We start from the raw sequence: 19,914 nt of genomic DNA, 5'->3' as shown, positions 1-19,914 counted from the left end.
GGTCGGCGTGAGGCCGTCGTCTTTGGAGGGACGTGGAATCCCCTCATCGGTTTTGGAGGGACGTGGAATCCCCTCAAAGGTCTAAGCTAGCTTGCAGTTTTGCTTCCATGGAGTTGGAAGACTTTCTAGGGGCCCTCTGTTTGTCTGTTTTTGTGTTTCTCTGTTTTGTTCTGTGGACTTACCGGACGGACGTTATGGGACAGACTCAGACTACTCCTCTAAGTATTATGATTGATCACTTTAAGGATGTGAGGGGAAGAGCTAACAACCTCAGTGTGGAAGTCCGAAAGGGTCGGTTGCAGTTTTTTTGTTCTAGCGAGTGGCCAACTTTCAATGTCGGATGGCCACCAGAGGGGACCTTCGACCTCCCTACCATCCACCGAGTCAGGAGTATCATCTCTCGGCCTAAGATGGGCCATCTTGATCAGCTCCCTTACATTATCACTTGGCAGGACCTTGTAGAAGACCCACCCTCTTGGCTTAAGTCCTTCCTAGCCCCGCTCCCTAGCCAAAGTTTTGGCTTCCTAGCCAAAACCCATTCTTGCTTTGCAGGAGACAGAGAAGAGGAAAAGTCTTACCCAGCCTTCAGCACCCCTCTACCCTGTCCTACAGGGGAGTACTGAAGAAGAATTAATTTTTCCTCCCCCGTATAACCCCTCTAGGATGCCGGAAGAACACCATCCTCCCCCTCCAAGGGAGGCAGACGCTGTTCAGAGAGTGGGAGGTGGAAACGCTCCAGGGGGAAGCCCGCCCTTTACCAGACAAAGGGCTCAGAGGGAGCAATCCGCCTCCGCCGCCGACTCCACTATTCTGCCCCTGCGAGCCACCGGACCCCCGGACGCGGAGGTGAATCAGTCCCATCACTATTGGCCTTTCGCCACTAGTGACCTCTACAATTGGAAAGCTCAGAATCCTAAGTTTTCCGAGAAACTGGCAGGGCTTATTGATTTATTAGACTCTGTTCTTTTTACCCATCAGCCCACGTGGGATGATTGCCAGCAGCTTTTGCAGGTCCTGTTCACGACTGAAGAAAGAGAAAGAATCCTCAGTGGGGCCCGAAAACTAGTTCCAGGCACAGACGGGAATCCCACCACCAACCAGGCTCAGATAGATGCCTCCTTCCCCTTAACTCGGCCCCAGTGGGATTTCAACACGGCAGAAGGTAAGGAGAGGCTCTGGATCTACCGCCAGACTCTAATGGGGGGTCTCCAAATGGCTGCTAGAAAGCCAACCAATTTGGCCAAGGTAGGAAATGTACAACAGGGAAAAGATGAATCTCCGGCTGCCTTTTTAGAACGGATCATGGAGGCATTCCGTACCTATACCCCCATGGATCCAGAGGCTCTGGAAAGCAAGGCAGCTGTTATCATGGCCTTTGTAAACCAATCGGCCAAAGACATTAGGAGAAAATTACAAAAAATAGATAGACTAGGAGAAAAAAGTCTGCAAGACTTACTGGTGGTAGCCAAAAAGGTATATAATAACTGGGAGCCTCCTGAGGACAAGCAGGCTTGCGCCATGGCGGCTGCCAGCAGTAAGCAGACTCGAGACCTGGCCAGAATACTACTAGCTACCACTGCTGACTTCCCCGAGGAACGAGACCGCCGTCTCCGGCAGCTGGCAGACGACGCAAGAAAAGGTAAAGGAACCACCAAGGTGTGGGGGGGAAGCAGAGGCTGCAGAAGGATCAGTGTGCATACTGCAAGGAGATAGGGCATTGGGCCCGAGATTGTCCAAAAAGGGCCGGCGGAAAGGGAAGCAAGACTGATCGAGTAAAGGTCCTAGAGCTAGATGAACTAAGTGATTAGGGGAGTCGGGGTTCCGACCCTCTCCCCGAACCCAGGGTAACTCTTAAAGTGGAGGGGACCCCTATTGACTTCCTTGTCGACACCAGAGCACAACATTCGGTCCTCCGCACCCCACAAGGAAAACTAGCCAACAAGAAGTCCTGGGTACAAGAGGCAACTGGTATGAACCAGTATTCATGGACTACCCGAAGAACAGTAGATTTGGGAATGGGCCGGGTATCCCACTCCTTTATGGTAATACCAGAATGCCCCTACCCGCTGTTAGGACGGGACTTACTGACCAAGATTGGAGCTCAGATAACTTTCAGACAAGGGGGGCCTCAGGTCACTGATGGCAAGGGCCACCCCATCCAGGTCCTGACCATAAAACTGGAGGATGAATACCGCCTCCACCAGGAGGCGCTCCCGAGAGAGGATAATATAGACAGATGGCTACAAGAATTCCCTTCGGTTTGGGCAGAGACAGGGGGGATGGGACTAGCCACTCATAGGACCCCAGTCCTGGTAGAGCTCAAGCCAGGAGAGAGTCCAGTAAGGATCAAACAATACCCCATGTCTCAGGAGGCCCGGAAGGGGATCCAGCCACACATCCGGAGACTACGAAGCCTAGGGGTACTAGTTCCTTGCCAGTCTGCCTGGAACACCCCCTTACTGCCGGTCAAAAAGCCTCACACAAATGACTACCGACCGGTACAAGACCTCCAGGAAGTAAATAAGAGGGTCGCGGACATACACCCAACTGTTCCCAACCCATATACTCTCTTGAGCTCCTTGGCGCCCTCCAGGGTCTGGTATACTGTACTAGATTTAAAGGACGCCTTCTTCAGTCTGCCATTGGCACCCCAGAGCCAACCCTTGTTCGCCTTTGAGTGGCATGATCCGGAGGAGGGCTACAGTGGGCAACTCACCTGGACACGGCTACCTCAGGGATTCAAAAATTCACCCACCATCTTTGACGAGGCACTACACAAGGACCTGGTATTTACAGACACCTTCTCTGGCTGGGTGGAGGCATACCCAACCAAGCATGAAACGGCTCAGACGGTGGCTAAGAAGCTACTAGAAGACATCTTACCCAGGTATGGTTTTCCTGCCATGGTAGTATCAGACAATGGACTAGCTTTTATCTCGCAGGTAACACAGGCAGTAGCCAAGGCGGTGGGGGCAAAATGGAAATTACATTGTGCTTATAGGCCCCAGAGCTCAAGACAGGTAGAAAGAATGAATAGAACCCTAAAAGAGACCCTTACCAAATTAACCATGGAGACTGGCGGGGACTGGGTGACTCTCCTACCTTACGTCCTTTACCGGGTTAGAAACACTCCTTACACTCTGGGTTTTACTCCCTACCAGATCATGTTTGGCAGGCCACCCCCTGTTATTCCCAGCCTTCGAGCTAAACTTATTGCTGAGTTTAAAGATCAAGAACTTTTTCTTTCCTTGAGCGGGCTCCAGAGGGCGCACGAGGACATTTGGCCGCGCCTCCGTGCCATCTACAAGGCTGACCCGATCCCGACACCTCATCAGTACAGGCCGGGAGACTGGGCCTATGTCAAGAGGCACCACCGAGAGACTCTGGAGCCGCGCTGGAAGGGACCCTACATCGTGGTGTTGACAAGCCCCACCACTCTCAAGGTAGACGGCATCGCGACCTGGGTCCATCACACCCACGCTCAGCCAGCGGACCCCTCCTCGATCCGGAAGGACGTTGTCACGCGATGGGCCATCAGTCGGGACCAACACAACCCGCTCAAGCTCAAGCTACAGCGCATTCGACCCACCTAATATTGGTAACTCTGTTAACTCTGCTTGTCATTGCTCATGCTGCCGGGAGTCCCCACGCCCCCCAAAACATCACCTGGCAGATCATAGACACCAGCTCGGGGACAATACTTAATCAGACGTCCCAGAGCCACCCCAGGGACACTTGGTTCCCAGAACTTTGCGTAAACCGCCAAACTCTGTTCCCTTTGTCACCATAAATGCAGCCGGTCCCATGATTGGGTCCCTAAGCTACATGACAAGGGGGGAATGAAAGGGCGGGCCTATGCCGGCTGACTCCATCTTGTTCTGTGTCCTTCACCTTGACCACACCTCCTCCCCTTGAGTAACCCCCCCCTCACCTGCCTAACAGGACTCGGACCCTTCCCCAGCCAATCGGCTGAGGCCATAGCCATTACCTCACCAACTGCCCCTAGGCCCCAATAAAACCTTTGTCCTTTTGAAACTCGCTCTCTTTCCCTGGTATCCCACCACTGTGTCGGTGCAGGTAGGGGATTGAGCTCGAGCTAGCTCGAATAAAGGCTCTTTGCTTTTGCATTGGACTCGGCTCCCTGGTGGTCTTTGGGGATCACGAATTCTGGGCATAACAATTGTATTGGATGTTGTATTACACTGGTAAGGTCTTCCCTTCAGAACTGAGGTACTCATTATCCCAGGTGCTAGGGGTTGTGCCTGCTGAATGGTTCTCTGGGAACTGCCCTTAGTTCAAGAGAGCTGCTTTGGTCAAAATAAATGACCCTCCCTTGGGTCAGCTTTTATCTAAAGACTCTTTGATGCTAAGATGCAAAAGCCTGATCCTCCTGCCTCAGTCTGAGACATTTCTAAAAGTTTGACCCAGAATCAGAGTTCAACATTCTGTCCAATCCTTCTCCCTTCATCCTTAACGGTGTTTTTTTTTCCCAAAAAAATTCTACAATAAGTCACCTCAGATTATTTTTCCAGGGGAATGGAAACAATGACAGTTGGTGCCAGAAGGGTTCCTAGGAAGCAGACTCTAAAATGAGATTTTGGAGTTTGTTTAACCACCATTCAGGTGTCAATAAGGACTTCATCATTTATGATTGGTGGAAAACAGCCCCTTGTTAAGTGCAGTAGTGGAGCAATTACTAAAACTTAAAAGTGATAAACTACAAAAAGATACTTATAGAAGGGGATATGCTGGTTGATGCAGTATCTCAGGTATTTTAAAGATTTATGGGGATGGGATAAGGGAAATAGGTGGAGTGAGGTGGGGTGTGGGGTGGAATATAAAACAGCCCCTAGAGGTTATTCTTGTATTAGAGAAAGACAGTGACAGACTGTGAATGATTACTTGACAATTGAATGTAAACAGTGTGATAGCCACAGGGCCTCCTTGAAAATGTATAAAGTGATTTGAATCTCCCAGGACTTAATCTTAAAGGTATCAGAGAACCAAGAATGGTGTTCTCAACATCAGCAATCTACTACGATTATGTCTAAGGTTCAATTAAATAGTTATTAGGCAAACTTCATCTGTAATGAATTCCCATATACCAGAATTTCAGAAGCAGTTTTTGGAATCATAAAATATGTGGCCCTTGTGTCATTTAAATTGGTAAAATGCAGGGGCGCCTGGGTGGCTCAGTTGGTTAAGCATCCAACTTCAGCTCAGATCATGATCTCAAGGTTTATGAGTTCAAGCCCTGCATTGGGCTCTGTGCTGACAGCCTACAGCCTGGAACTTGCTTCAGATTCTGTGTCTCCCTCTCTCTATGCCCCTCCCATGCACTCTCTCTCTCTCTCTCTCTGTCTCTCAAAAATAAATAAAACATTTAAAAAATAAATTAGTAAAATGGATTTGAGATTCATCCACAGTTTTTGTGGGGTTTGAAAGCTAATTCCTATTTACATTGATTGGAATTCCATTGTATGGATGTAATAGAGGTTGCTATTCATCCACCTATTGAAGGATATATTTGTTGCCTCCAGGTTTTGGAGATTATGAATAAAGCTACTGTATACATTCACATATAAAATTTTTTTCTTCCATGTTTTTATTTAAATTCTGGTTAGTTAACATACAGTGTAATATTAGTTGAAGGTATAGAATTTAGTGATTCATCACTTACATACAACACACTGTGCTCATCAAAACAAATACTCTACTTAATCCCCAGCACCTATTTAACTAAGTCCCCCATCCATCTCCCCTCTGTTTTTTGGTTTTCCTCTCTTCCCTCTCCCCCCCACCGCTACGTTTCTTTGATTTGTTTCTTAAATTAGACATATGAATGAAATCATGTGGTATTTAACTTACTCTGACTGACTTATTTTGCTTACCATAATTCTTTCTAACTCCATCCACATCATTGCAAAGAAGATGCAACATAATATGGTAGGTGTTAATATAACTTTATAAGAAGATATTGACAAACTTTTTCAAAGTGTCTGTATCATTTTGTATAACCACTAACAATGTAGGAGAGTTTCAGTTACTTCATATTATTGCTAGCAATTGGTATTGTCTCTTTTTCCCCTTTCTTTTATTTTTTAAAGCCATTCTAATTGATGTCTAGTGGTATCTCATCATGATTTTATTCTGCATTTTTCTAATGACTAGTGATATTAAGTATTATTTTATTATGCTCATTTTTCATATATATATTTCTCAGGAGAAGTATGTCTTCTGGTATTTTGTCCATTTTAAAAATTGTGCTATTTGTTTACTGTTGTTTAGTTTTGTACATTTTTAATACATATCCTTTGTCAGAAATGTGATTCAATTATTTTCTCCCAGGTTGTGACATATTTTTTTATTATCTTAATAGAGTTTTTCAAAAAGCGAAATTTTGTTTGTTTTTACAAGATCTAATTTATGATTTTTTTAGTGATATCTTTCTTTTAGCATCAAAGCTAGGAATTTGTTGCCTAATCTAAGGTCACTGATATGCCCCGATTCAAAAGACCCCCCAGAAACAAACCACCAGAGTCCAGAGTCAAAGCCAAGCGGCAAGGGTCATTTATTGAAGGTTCAAATCCGGTCCTCCGTGCACTCCGTTGCCGGTGACGCTAAGAGGCCCCGAGTAAGGATCTTACAGCTTCTTTTATAGCCCCGCACAAACAAGTTAGGGACCCTTTTTTAGAGGTTACAGAGCTGGTGTTGGTTAACATTTAAATTTGAACGCTCAGCAGAACTCGATTGGTTCCCGCCTTTATTTTAAACCATTCAGCAGAACTTGATTGGTTCCCGCCTTTATGTCAGACTACAACCGGGTACACCTTGGCTGGTTTTGGGAACGGCGGGGGTGGGGGGGGTGGGGGGGGAAGATCTTTTCTTTGCAGTTGTGAGTACACCTGGTAATTTTTCTCTTAGCCTCTCATCACAAGGTTATTTTCCTATGTTTTCTACTAAAAGTTTTATGCTGTAGAATTTTACATTTAGTTCTGTGATCCATTATTGTTTAGATGACATTAAATATGACAATTTAATATGTATAATTACAAATAAAATATATAAATATAAAATTTACCATAGGAAAGCACTATTTCTCAGTGGTTGCATTAAAAAACATTCTTGTACACTTAACACTTATTATTGGTAAGACATCTTAACAAACTAGATATGGGAAGAAACATCCTTTAATTGATAAAGAAAATTCATCAAAATGCATTGTAATTCTCATACTTAATGGTGAAAATATAGGGAATTATTGTTAACAAGATTAGAATGTCTTCTCTCACCACTTTTTTTTTAATATGGTACTAGAGAAAATAACTGATAGGTAATGATATTAAAAAGGAAGAATCAGGGGCGCCTGGGTGGCTCAGTCGGTTTGGCGTCCGACTTCGGGTCAGGTCATGATCTCGCGGTCCGTGAGTTCGAGCCCCGCGTCGGGCTCTGTGCTGACAGCTCAGAGCCTGGAGCCTGTTTCAGATTCTGTGTCTCCCTCTCTCTCTGACCCTCCCCCGTTCATGCTCTGTCTTTCTCTGTCTCAAAAATAAACGTTAAAAAAAAATTTACAAAAAAAAAGGAAGAATCAAAATAAACATTCTAAAAATATATACAGATGTATTATTTGAATTAAGAATTGATTGATTGAATCAAGCAAGGAAGGTGGATAAAAGTTCAAGAAAATCAAATAAAATCAATAAAAGTCAATTAAATTCCTAAACTTCATCTATAGGCATATAGAAAATATAACGTCAAAAAGATCACATTCACAACAACAACATAATAACAGCAGTAGGGAAGACAATAATCAAAACAGGTAAAAATAGGGGTTATGCAAAAACAAAACAAAACAAAAAACAGTAACCCAAAAAGATGTCACCTGTAATGACAGAATATAGTGCAGTCAGATCAGACGTCATTGAGAATGTGACATTTGAGCAAAGATTTGAAAAAGGTGACATAGGGAGTGAGGGGTAAGGGAATCTATCCGAGCCAGAGGAAATAGTGCTATGACCCTAAGATGAGAGCATGTTTATCTATTTTACTACACTGTAGCTCTTTATAGAGGTAGGTAGTATTTACTTCATCTTTGAATTTCCCAAAATGCTTAGTATAGCATCTTGCGCAGAATAAATCTTTGATAAACCTAAAAGAATTATTAAAATCATACTCAATTAATGTACTTCTAACAGTCATCGGTTATTTTCTCCATGTTCGTGACTAAGATGATTGATTTACAAGTACATAAAGGAAGAAAACTATGACATATTGACATATGTTTATAAATGTTAACTTAAGTTTTAGACATATTGACATATGTTTATACATGTTAAATTAAGTTTTAGTTGAACACAATGCAAAACAAACAAATAAAAAAAAACTCTGGTGACAAATCTTGTCTGAATGTGGTGAAAATAATATAGCTTTGGATATTTGACCCCTAAATTTATGAAAATACAGAAGCATGTGTATTGGCTTATAAACAAGGGCTCACTACTGCAGAATAGACAAGGGGAGAAAGTAGTCCTTCTGGGTTAGTAAGGTAGTAAGCAAAAATTAATGAAAATTATGCTGGGAAACGGGTAATTTATTTGACATGTTAGTAATTTGTAATGATAATGAGGATCATGTTACCTGCATAAATAAAGCATATGCTTTTCTGTGCGCATTGTATACTTAATTTTAACAGCTTAGAATGTGGTTATCTAGAATATTAAATGTCTTCATTTCAAACTACTGATTTGAAAAAAAATATCAGTGGCAATTCAAAATGTGTAACATTTGGTCCTTGGGAAAAGATGCTTGGCTTGACTTTGTTTTCAACTACTAACATTCAAAAACAATTCAAGGGGCTTTTCTATGAAGAAAATTTATCTCTCACTTATACATGACTGAATGCTTCCATAATAGCATATATACACATAAGATTTAATTATTAATGCAATCAATATTTCTGTGGGAAGCTCTCAATATACCATCAAGATATTTTTCAATATATAATCAAATTTTGAGTACTCAAAGTGAAAAATTTTATTGCAGTTGTATATGTATTGTATATATATATGTATATATATAGTATATATATGTATATGCCATGTTCATATATTGTATATGTGAAAGTGGGGACATTTCAATGAAATGTTAATATGTTGTCTTTGATTTGGTGCTTCAGACATTAAAGAAGTGTCTTAACTAAATATATTTAATAGAAAAATTCCACAACTAATAACAAAGATAATCATAGAGAGTTGTTTGCACTGGGCATGGTTTTAAAAAGTCGCTAAGATTGAGATATTTAAGTTAAATATTCTGAGTGATTGATAACTTTGTAGACACACTGACCTAGTACTATGCTGATAAAACTAGTACTGTAGTGATTAGACTAAAATCAAATAGCTTTTCTCCTGACAGAATATGAATTTGGGACACAAAGACACTGGCAACTCTATATTAATAAGCTTTCTGAATCTTGCAATTCAAGATTTTAAAAAAAGTATTTGCATGGCACTTGTTGTCACATTCCTTTGCAGACTTTCTCATTTTTTTTAACTGAGATTTTTTTCTTTTGACCATTTATTGATAATGATAATAATCTCTTATTTTTAAATAATGTTTAACAGTTTTACAGTTATTTGATGTTTACTATTTCATTTGCTTCTCACAAAACCCTGTGATTGGTAGGAATATGCACTTTATAAGTTATGAAACTGAGCTTGTAGAAGTTCTGTGACTTGCCTGACATCACATGTTCTGTTAGTAAAAAAGATCAAATTGAAATCCAGGTTTGAGGAGCTCTCCAGTACTCCTTAGAATACGGTATGGTGTTTCTTCACTATTTAAAATAAAAATAATAAACATTATAAAAGGAAAACTTTTAACTGAGCAATTTTCAGGCATGTGTCTGAAGTATATAATACACCTTACATCTTTTCCTCATACAAATTCAAACATTTTTTTTCCTTTTTTTCCTCTAATCTTCCAATACAATAGTAGTACTTATCATTCCAGTAGGGGCATAGCATTATAAATATGTTCCCTGTATACTTTCTTAAATAAAAATAATTGCCACTTGAAATTCTGATGATCTATCTTTATAAGAAGGTATAGGTTAGTTCTCAAAAATATATAATATTAAAAGTTCTCAAGGTCTATGACAAAGGTACTCATTCAGTCAATCAAAATCTGTGCATTTAACAAGTATCTGTTAATAATTTATACAAAAATCACATTATGCCTTTGAGATAAAAAAATGAGCATAAGCCATAGCTTTTTGTAGGTTCTGGCAAGTAAAACAATAAAAAGGAAAGGAGAACAATTTAAGCATAATTCCTGCTTTCATGGAGCTTACTTCCTACAGGGCATAGAGTGTAGAAAATAAGTGCTATGCATGTCAAAAGACAGAGTATTGCCAACAATCATAGACTTTGTAATTTGACTTAAAAATTAAGGGGTAGGCAGAGAGGAAGGAAAGAAAGAAGCAGTATAATCAAGAGTGCTGAGATGGGAATGGATTATTATTTAGGTGACCTTTGAATGATAAGCTAAGAGAATTAGATTTTATCTTGTAAGTATTTGAATAGGGCACAGTATGATGAAAACAATGTTTAAAGACAATAATTTGTTAGCTACATAAAGTCTGTATCTATAGCATATCACCCCAGCAATGCACACTGTCTTTGAAGAAGCTAGTTTTAGTTTCCTATTTTGTTTTCTGTGCACCTGTACCAACTTCGCACTGAAAGTTAAAGAAAACAACTAACCTGTTAGTAGGGGAAGAACAATTTCTGGTACCTTGGATATTAGAATATTTAATAATTTATTCGAACCAAATTTTGTTGGAGTTGGGGGATGGGAAGGACAGAATAAGAAAAGCCTGGTGAAATGTATGGATGAGGGACTGTACTTTTCACTATGGTCTATTTATTTTAGAATATCTGAGATCCAGGTTGCCTGGGTGGCTCAGTCAGTTGAAGTTCATGGGTTTGACCAGGCTGTCTGGCTTTGAGCTATCAGCCTGTCAGAGTGGAGCCTGCTTCAGATTCTCTGTCTCCCTCTCTCTCTCTGCCCCTCCCCCGTTTCTGCTCTCTCTCTCTCTCACATAAATAAGCATTTAAAAAATTAAAAAAAAGAATATCTGAGATCCAATCAATAGAGGTAGGAAATTTTTTCTCCAGTTCATTGTATGAATCTTAAGTGAATGACTGAATATTGCACTGGGAGCTAAACATATCTAATTCATTTCTTACTGTAAATTTAAGAGAGGGATTTTCCCAGAATCAAGTGGAATGAGAATGAAGTCAAGTAATTTCCAGTACAAAAACTATTTATAGTAGCTTCATTTGAGAATTAATAGAAAAGTAAGTAGCAAAACAGCAACAGTAACAAAACAACATAGAGCTTATGAAGAAATACTTTATTTCTCCAGAGTTTTCAAAAATAAAAATGAATTTGGTAAATAATCTCTTAAAATAACCAGGAAGAGTGGAACATTGTTACAGTCTCTATCAAAACACATTCAAGGCCTCTGAAATGAGAGTAAAAAGATAATAAGAGAGAACAATTTGATATGAACAGATAACTGATTAAGATGAGAATAAGAAGGACTACAGGGAAACTAAGAAAAATAAATGAGTAATGAGATCTGCATTGATGGTTGTAAAAGTTATAATTAAGTATGTATTTTAATTAAATTAGTGATATTGAGAATGTAGTCCTTGTTAACAAAGAGATAAATGTGATGTCAGTGGTATGTAAATATGAAAGAAAAACAATGTGATCTACTACTACAAGAAGAAAATTGAAAAAGTTTGGTCACAACTGTAATAATAAAGGCAATATATCCTTATTAAAAATTTAAAAGGGCTGCAACATTTATTAAGATAGTAACGTAGGAGCATGATCTGACTCTCTTAATTCTGAATTCCACAGAAATAAGCAAAAATGGACAATAAACAGAAAATTTAATTTACATTAAAATAAGGATGTAATCTCAAACATACTAAAACAAAGAAGTATATTTCCTTAATATAACATAATTTTGATAAAAAAATTTAAAAAGAACACTGGGAACTGAACTAAAATTCTACTACCTTAGAGAACAGGAAAATTGGGGGGAAAGTAAGTTGAGAAGATTTTTAAGGATCCAATTAAAATTTTTAGCTTGGCATGAGCTGAAATGGTACTTGGAATGTGTGCGGATGGTATACATAAATGGAAGAGATCTAGTCTTTGGTAAAATAATAAATAATAAATAAAGGTACTCTTCTTTGGTAGAATAGATTTAAGGGAGTTCTCATTTGGTGTGTTCAATTTTCTCTTTAAAGTAGAAGGAAAGGTGTCTGGTAAAAGTGATAATAAAATTTTTGGAATTTTGAGAAATATGAAGAGAGTTTGAAAAAGTTACTATGGATAAGGAAAAGTCAAGATAAATTTGTAGAGTATGGATTTCTATTGTTTCTCCTTCGTTGTGATGTACTTTTCTCTATTCCTTATTAAAAATCTGTATAAAGATTGCAGGAGTAGAGTTCTACAAGGACAATGGGATACAAGCAATGCATTTTAATATATTGGCACTGAAGTGATTGAAAGGTATGTTGAAGAATCCAAATGGAATATGAAAATCAATTAAAAGAGGATGACTGGTTGACAGATCGGAGATATATAGTAGGCTTGAGTGACTTGGGTGAGAGAAACAAGTATATTAGTAGTAACTTAATGAGAGAATATATTAACAGAGCATTGTAGTCACACAATGGAATATCTGAGTTCAGAATTTCAGAGGCAATGTCATTGTAAAAGTTTTCAGGGTGTGCAGTATACCCATTGGACTTGGTGGATGTGTGGCTAAAATGACACAGTGTAATTCTTTGAAGGTAAAAAAAAAGATTCAAGGAAGGCATGCAGATAAACACCAAAGTCTAAGTTGGAGATAAAGATTATAAAACATATGTCAAAGGTTTTAATAAATGTGGGTAAGTTTTTAGAAGCTGTGTACATGACAGGAATATGACTATTTTAGGCCAATATAGCCATATTGCAACAACTTCAAAAGAGCAAGAATTTACATTCCTGGTGAAAAACTACTGATTTGAAACTGTTAGCATGGAGCTAGGACAGTACAGCATTGGAATTAAGAGTGTGGAACCTTGGGGTGCCTGGGCGGCTTAGTCAGTTAAGCATCCAACTTCTGCTCAGGTCATGATCTGACATTTCATGAGATGAGCCCAGTGTCGGACTCTGCACTGTCAGCACAGAGACTGCTTTGGATTCTCTGTCTCCTTCTCTCTCTCACCTCCTCAGCTTGTGCTCTCAATTTCTCTCAAAAATAAATAAATGTCAAAAAAGGAGAGTGTTAAATCTGAAACTCAATTGTCTAGTTTTAAATGATGGCTCTGTAGCTGTGTAAACCTTAGAATATTTACCTATACTTTCCATGACTGTTTCTTCATTTCTAAAATGAAGATAATTTTACTCACCTTACAGTGTTGTTGTGTTTGTTTAATTAATGTAAAATGTGTTGTATAAGAACAGGTCTAGCTATGTGTACCAGAAAATCTAATTTAAAGAAACAACTAAATAGGGCTTTATTTGTTCATTTGTTTTTCTTACATAAGCAGAAACCTGTAGGTAGACAATTCAGGGCTAATGTGGTGACTTCATGCTGCCATCAGTGTTTTCAATCTTCATTTGTTTGGGGGAGGGGTCCACTAGTCATTGGAAGTGAATCTAGTCTACTTGTAATATAACTCCTTTTTTCTCTAATTCCCCTGACAAAAAGATAGTGAAATTAAGTGTTAGCCTGGAAGAAGGAAGAAGGGAGAGTAGAAACAAAAGGGATGCCAGTGAATCTTCTCCATTCCTAGGGAGCTTCCCAAGGAAGTCCAACCCAACGTTCTCTTTTTTAAGTCTCAGTTTCTATAGGTCAGATGTCTGGTTATGACATGGATTGATAGTTTTCTCAGAGTCTCTTACCAGACTGAAATCAAGATATCAGCAGGGGTTGCAGTTTCAATCTTGCTCAGAGTACTATCCCAAGCTCACTTGTTGGTAGAATTCAGTTCCTTGTGATTGTAGGACTGAGGCTGCTGTTTTCCTTTTAACTGTCAGTAGGGATTACCCTACAGGCTTAGAAGACTCTCACAGTACTTTGGTATGTGGACCCCATAAACAGGCAACAATATGGATATTTGCTTTGTTCCCAGCAGACCTAGTTGCACCCTCTTGTTTCACCAGCTGGACACTTGTTGCTTTTAATCAGCTAATTTAATTAGGTAAAGCCCACCTGGGTCCTCTCCCTGTCTTAAATTCAATTGACTTGGACCTCAATTACATCTGCAAAATCCATTTCTGACAGTATTTAGATTAGTGTCTCATTGAATAAAATGGGGACGGTATGTGTATATCCGATGACAGGAATGTTTGGGGCCATCTTAGAATTCTGCCTACCACAGAAGGTGACTACACAAAATAAAATGTGCAGTGTGATGTGTTTAGCTGGTCACAAAAATTTCCAAGAGATTTGAGTAGTCTTTAGCTTAAACTGTGCACCACATTCTGGATTTATTGGATTCATTGTGTTTGGAATTGAGTTTTCTATCTTCTTAAAAAGTGAGTACTTTAAAGTATTTACCAAACAAGCACTTAAAATCTCTGTGTATATTTTTGACCACTAAAAACAGGAAGTAGTATTTAATATTTGTTAATATTTGTTTAATATTTGTTAATAATCATTGCTACATTTGTATTCTGCCAGGAAAATTTGTAAACAAGATATTTATTTGTAAATACTCTACAAAGGTAAAATTGCAAAGGAATATAGTAATCATTTTTATTATCAAAATACTTGAGAAGTGATTTTATGCATTATATAAACTTATTAAATACTTGTTTTTAATTGGGCAAGAGGAATAATTTTCAGTTGGTAGCTATTATCTGTAACAAGCCTTATCTACCATTTTTCACCAAATACCTGTGAATGTTTATGCTTATTATGCTGAAATATCTGTATATACAATTTATTTTAATCTCAATTATGTTAATGCATTTTTATGTTAAGCATTTTAAAAATACTAAATATAACCACCACCCAGTAATAAACACTATTAACACTGGTATATTTTCCTAAAATCTTTTTAAATATAATTAACAATTTATACTCTATTTTTTTCTTATTTTTAATGTAATTCTCTTTAGTTTTCTAAAACTGTATTTATTTATTTTTGAGGGGGATACAGAGAGAGAGGAAGAGAAAGAGAGTCCCAAGCAGGCTTTGTGCCATCAATGTGGACTCCAACATGGGGCTCAAACCCACAAACCATAAGATCATGACCAGAGCAGAAATCAAGAGTCAGACTTTAAACTGACTGAGCCACACAGGTGACCCTAATACACTTCTCTTTAATGTACTCTTCTGTGTTTTCTACACTAAGAATGTACTAATTTTATAGTATAAATTAATTTCAAAATAATATGTACATAATTGTGTATGTATATATTATATGTCATATGATCATAAGTACATGTAATGCAAATTGTGGAAAAAATATAAGTTCAAAGTAAAAGAGAAAATGAAAATGAAGCAAACTTTGAAATGTAACAAACTGAAATATTAGCAGTGGTTGTCTTTCTGGGTGAAGGCTGGGTGATGTATTTTTCTGCTACTTTACTGTATATCCCAAATGTTCTATGATGACCATGGTGCTAAGTGTATATTATATGAACAAACAAATAAACTTTTCTTTCAAGAGAAAATATAATTTTGGGATTGTTTTCATTAAATTCAATAAAAATATGTTGAATTTAAGGGGCCGGTGAAATAGATGGAAGGGATTAATAGGTACAAACCTTTAGTTATAAAGTAACATACTGATGGGAAGGTAATGTACAACATAGGGGAAATAGCCAATAATATTTTACTAATTTTGTGTAGTTACAGATGGTAACTAGGTTTATGGGAATCATTTCATAAAGTATAGAAATAGTGAGTCATTATGATGCACACCTGAAGTTAACAAGGTATTGTATGTCACGTAAACTTCAATAAAAGATGAATACATACATACATACATAGATAATTTAAAATAATTTAAAAAACACTAAAGCTGTCAAAATTAAAAATGAAAATTTCTTTTATAGAAAAATTATGGTGCCTAACATTTTAAAACATTCTACACTTATAATTGCACCCTTATTCTGTACATCTTCTGTTTAGTTCATTTACATAAGATAGCTTTATAAATTTTTTGGTGCTTCTTTTATTACCTGCAAATTCAGGTTTCCCTGAAGTTGCTTCATAACATAAGAGAAGAAAAAGCCGGATTTCATTATCTTGTCATACATCTAGGCACACTTCTATCATACAGTGAATAAGATGGACTAAAGACCCATCAGTGTTTTACTTCTCAACCGACTGATCCATTTTTTCTGATCTCGAACAAACTGTTAGATGGAGACTTCAGTTTAATCCATCTGTGACTTTATGGGTTTAATACGGTTGACTTGCCCAGGCATATGCAATGGTGTGCTGGTAAACTGGTTCACTAATGGAGGAAAAGGAGCTCTAATTTGTAGCATTTTTTTTAGTATAAGCACCTCTACCATTAAACAATTTCAAGTTTCTAATAATTGCAACACCAGTTTGCAAAATTCTGGAAAATTTAACAATGAGATCTTATAAACTTGTATGAACCAACTCCAGAATACTGGTATTTGAGTTGAAAACTTAGAATCTGTGAAACTCAGTAATACTCTTAATTCACTTCTAATCAGAGAAAAGTTTGATTCCATTTCATTTTGAGTAAATATTGTACCTGATACTGCATCCCATGCTAAATTGGAAGTATTGTAAGTATTGTGAATAACTAAGATTGAGCTTAGTTACTAATAGCTAAATTAGTAACCCAAGATGGCACAATTGGTAATTAACTGATTTTACAGCATCTACTTTTTTTTCCTGTAGATTCATTACCAAAATTCAGAATCCAGAAAACACATTCCTTTTTAAAATGTTTATTTTGCAAAAGAGAAAGAGAGAGAATGAGCAGGATTTGGGGCAGAGAGAGAGGGAAAGAAAATCCCAGTCAGACTCCATGCTGTCAGAGGAGAGTCTGATGTGGAGCTTAATCTCACAAACCATGAGATCATGACCTGAGCCAAAATCAAGAATCAGAGGCTCAATTGACTGAGCCACACAGGTATCCCAGAATCCAGGAAACACATTCTTATAAGCAATGAGAAAAGATAAGAAAAGTTTTAGTATTGTATACAATGCCAATCTCCTGGCATCACAAACATCATTTAGTAAGCTAGCATTCTAGACATTAATAACCTTGTTTACATTTGGATTCATTTTCTAAAAAATATCATTCAGATAAAACTTTAAATATAATGTTTTAAGATACACAGTATACATACTGTTTTCTATTTTCTTTCTTTTAATTTTGGAAATAAATATATTTTGGAAAGTGGACACCTGTATGGGGAGGAAGAGATGATTGTTTGTTTTTGATATTACTGCTGGCTATATAGAGGGTGGCATCCAGAAAGAACAGATATATGAGGCTTATTCATAGTTGGTACCTTAGAAGAGGAGGAAATATGCCAGTATAACAAAAAGGCTAGGAACACTCATTAAAATTTGGAAGCAATGAGTCTTGATGTTTTAAAAAATAGGAATAAAAATTATTGAGTGGCACTTCTGGTTTTTTTTTTTTTTTTCCAACGTTTTTTATTTATTTTTGGGACAGAGAGAGACAGAGCATGAACGGGGGAGGGGCAGAGAGAGAGGGAGACACAGAATCGGAAACAGGCTCCAGGCTCCGAGCCATCAGCCCAGAGCCTGACGCGGGGCTCGAACTCACGGACCGCGAGATCGTGACCTGGCTGAAGTCGGACGCTTAACCGACTGCGCCACCCAGGCGCCCCGGCACTTCTGGTTCTAATTTAGATATGAAAGAGTGTTAGAAAGAGAATTACTCTCAACCTTACAGTAAAACAAGCTGCACCAACAGCAAGTTATGTTTTCTTCAATCCATTATAGTACTGACATCTTAAGTGATAGAATCTAGAAAGAGACAGCCACTTTCTGGGAGACATGATATCCAAGCACTGGATTCTTTGGATATGATACAATGGGACAATAGTAAAAAGAGGTCACCTGGGATAATTGGCCAATTGGTGGAGTCCAGTAAATTATATATTTGATAATAGAGTGAGGCCTATTTTGGTTACAAACATAAAGTTCACATCATTTTTCACTCTTTTTCTTCACAGACCCCACTTGATGATCACCAGACTAGATTGGGAGAGTCCTGAGAAATTCTCCTTTGTGTCATATACTTGGTGGATAGGGACAGTAGACACTGCAGAAAGGATAAAAAACTCCCTTTGGACTCCACTTTCTTATCTTATCCACCAAATGATAACCCTAATTTGTGGTAGAAGGGGCCACAAGCACTTCCATCCTCAAAGTACTAGTGAAATATGATTGTATCTAGGAGAAGGAGAAAGGAGAGAGGAGTAATAGAGAGGGGAAAGAATAGGTTTTGGGTTGAAAACTATGCTGCGAGAGGGACAGCAGTAAGAGCAGTCCCCATGCATACCAGGGACAAAGTACCGCTTAATACTGAGTCTTAATAAAAACACTGACTTCACCCTAATCCAAACCTCCACTAAGCTAAAAAAGCATTGAGGATCAAGTACTATGTGAGATAGATACTCTTTCTGAGGCAAAATACAAAGGGAAGTATCAAGGCTAAGGGTAGAACTGACATTAGAAAATAAAACCTACTGCCAAACCTTCATTCTAAATGCAAGCTATCACCTGAAAAACAAATAATCCAGTGAAGAAATGGGCAGAAAACATGAATAGACACTTCTCTAAAGAAGACATCCACATGGCCAACAGGCACATGAAAAGATGCTCAACGTCGCTCCTCATCAGGGAAATACAAATCAAAACTACACTCAGATACAACCTCACACCAGTCAGAGTGGCTAAAATGAACAAATCAGGAGACTATAGATGCTGGAGAGGATGTGGAGAAACGGGAACCCTCTTGCACTGTTGGTGGGAATGCAAACTGGTGCAGCCGCTCTGGAAAACAGTGTGGAGATTCCTCAAAAAATTTAAAAAAAAGATCTACCCTATGACTCAGCAACAGCACTGATAGGAATTTACCCAAGATAAAGGAGTGCTGATGCATAGGGGCACTTGTACCCCAATGTTTATAGCAGCACTCTCAACAATAGCCAAATTATGGAAAGAGCCTAAATGTCCATCAACTGATGAATGGATAAAGAAACTGTGGTTTATATACACAATGGAATACTATGTGGCAATGAGAAAGAATGAAATATGGCCTTTTGTAGCAACGTGGATGGAACTGGAGCATGTTATGCTAAGTGAAATAAGTCATACAAAGACAGATACCATATGTTTTCACTCTTATGTGGATCCTGAGAAACTTAACAGAAGACCATGGGGGAGGGGAAGGAAAAAAAAAAGAAAAAACAGGTTAGAGAGGGAGGGAGCCAAAACATAAGACTCTTAAAAACTGAGAACAGGGGCGCCTGGGTGGCGCAGTCGGTTAAGCGTCCGACTTCAGCCAGGTCACGATCTCGCGGTCCGTGAGTTTGAGCCCCGCGTCAGGCTCTGGGCTGATGGCTCGGAGCCTGGAGCCTGTTTCCGATTCTGTGTCTCCCTCTCTCTGCACCTCCCCTGTTCATGCTCTGTCTCTCTCTGTCCCAAAAATAAAAAAATAAAAAACGTTGAAAAAAAAATTTAAAAAAAAAAAAAACTGAGAACAAACTGAGGGTTGATGGGGGGTGGGAAGGACGGGAGGGTGGGTGATGGGTATTGAGGAGGGCACCTGCTGGGATGAGCACTGGGTATTGTATGGAAACCAATTTGAC

General features: G+C 38.6%; 1 protein-coding gene across 2 annotated transcripts; it reads left to right on the top strand.

The window, feature by feature from the left end:
* Nucleotides 1–535: 535 nt before the first annotated feature.
* LOC131502479 (uncharacterized) lies at nucleotides 536–4,125 on the top strand. 2 transcript variants are annotated; one of them, XM_058713253.1, is made up of 3 exons: nucleotides 536–1,639; nucleotides 2,074–2,887; nucleotides 3,264–3,540. In XM_058713253.1, exons 1-3 carry the CDS (start codon nucleotides 664–666, stop codon nucleotides 3,421–3,423), a joined length of 1,950 nt encoding a protein of 649 aa, XP_058569236.1. In that variant the 5' UTR covers nucleotides 536–663; the 3' UTR covers nucleotides 3,424–3,540. The 2 variants fall into 2 exon arrangements, with proteins under 2 accessions (XP_058569236.1, XP_058569235.1); XM_058713252.1 differs by having other exon boundaries at nucleotides 539–1,639; nucleotides 3,254–4,125.
* Nucleotides 4,126–19,914: the final 15,789 nt, after the last annotated feature.

Source organism: Neofelis nebulosa, chromosome X (genome assembly GCF_028018385.1).
Source record: "Neofelis nebulosa isolate mNeoNeb1 chromosome X, mNeoNeb1.pri, whole genome shotgun sequence".
Lineage (NCBI taxonomy): Eukaryota > Metazoa > Chordata > Mammalia > Carnivora > Felidae > Neofelis > Neofelis nebulosa.
Note: the sequence above shows the minus strand (reverse complement) of the source record. Positions and strands in the feature narration are given on the sequence as shown.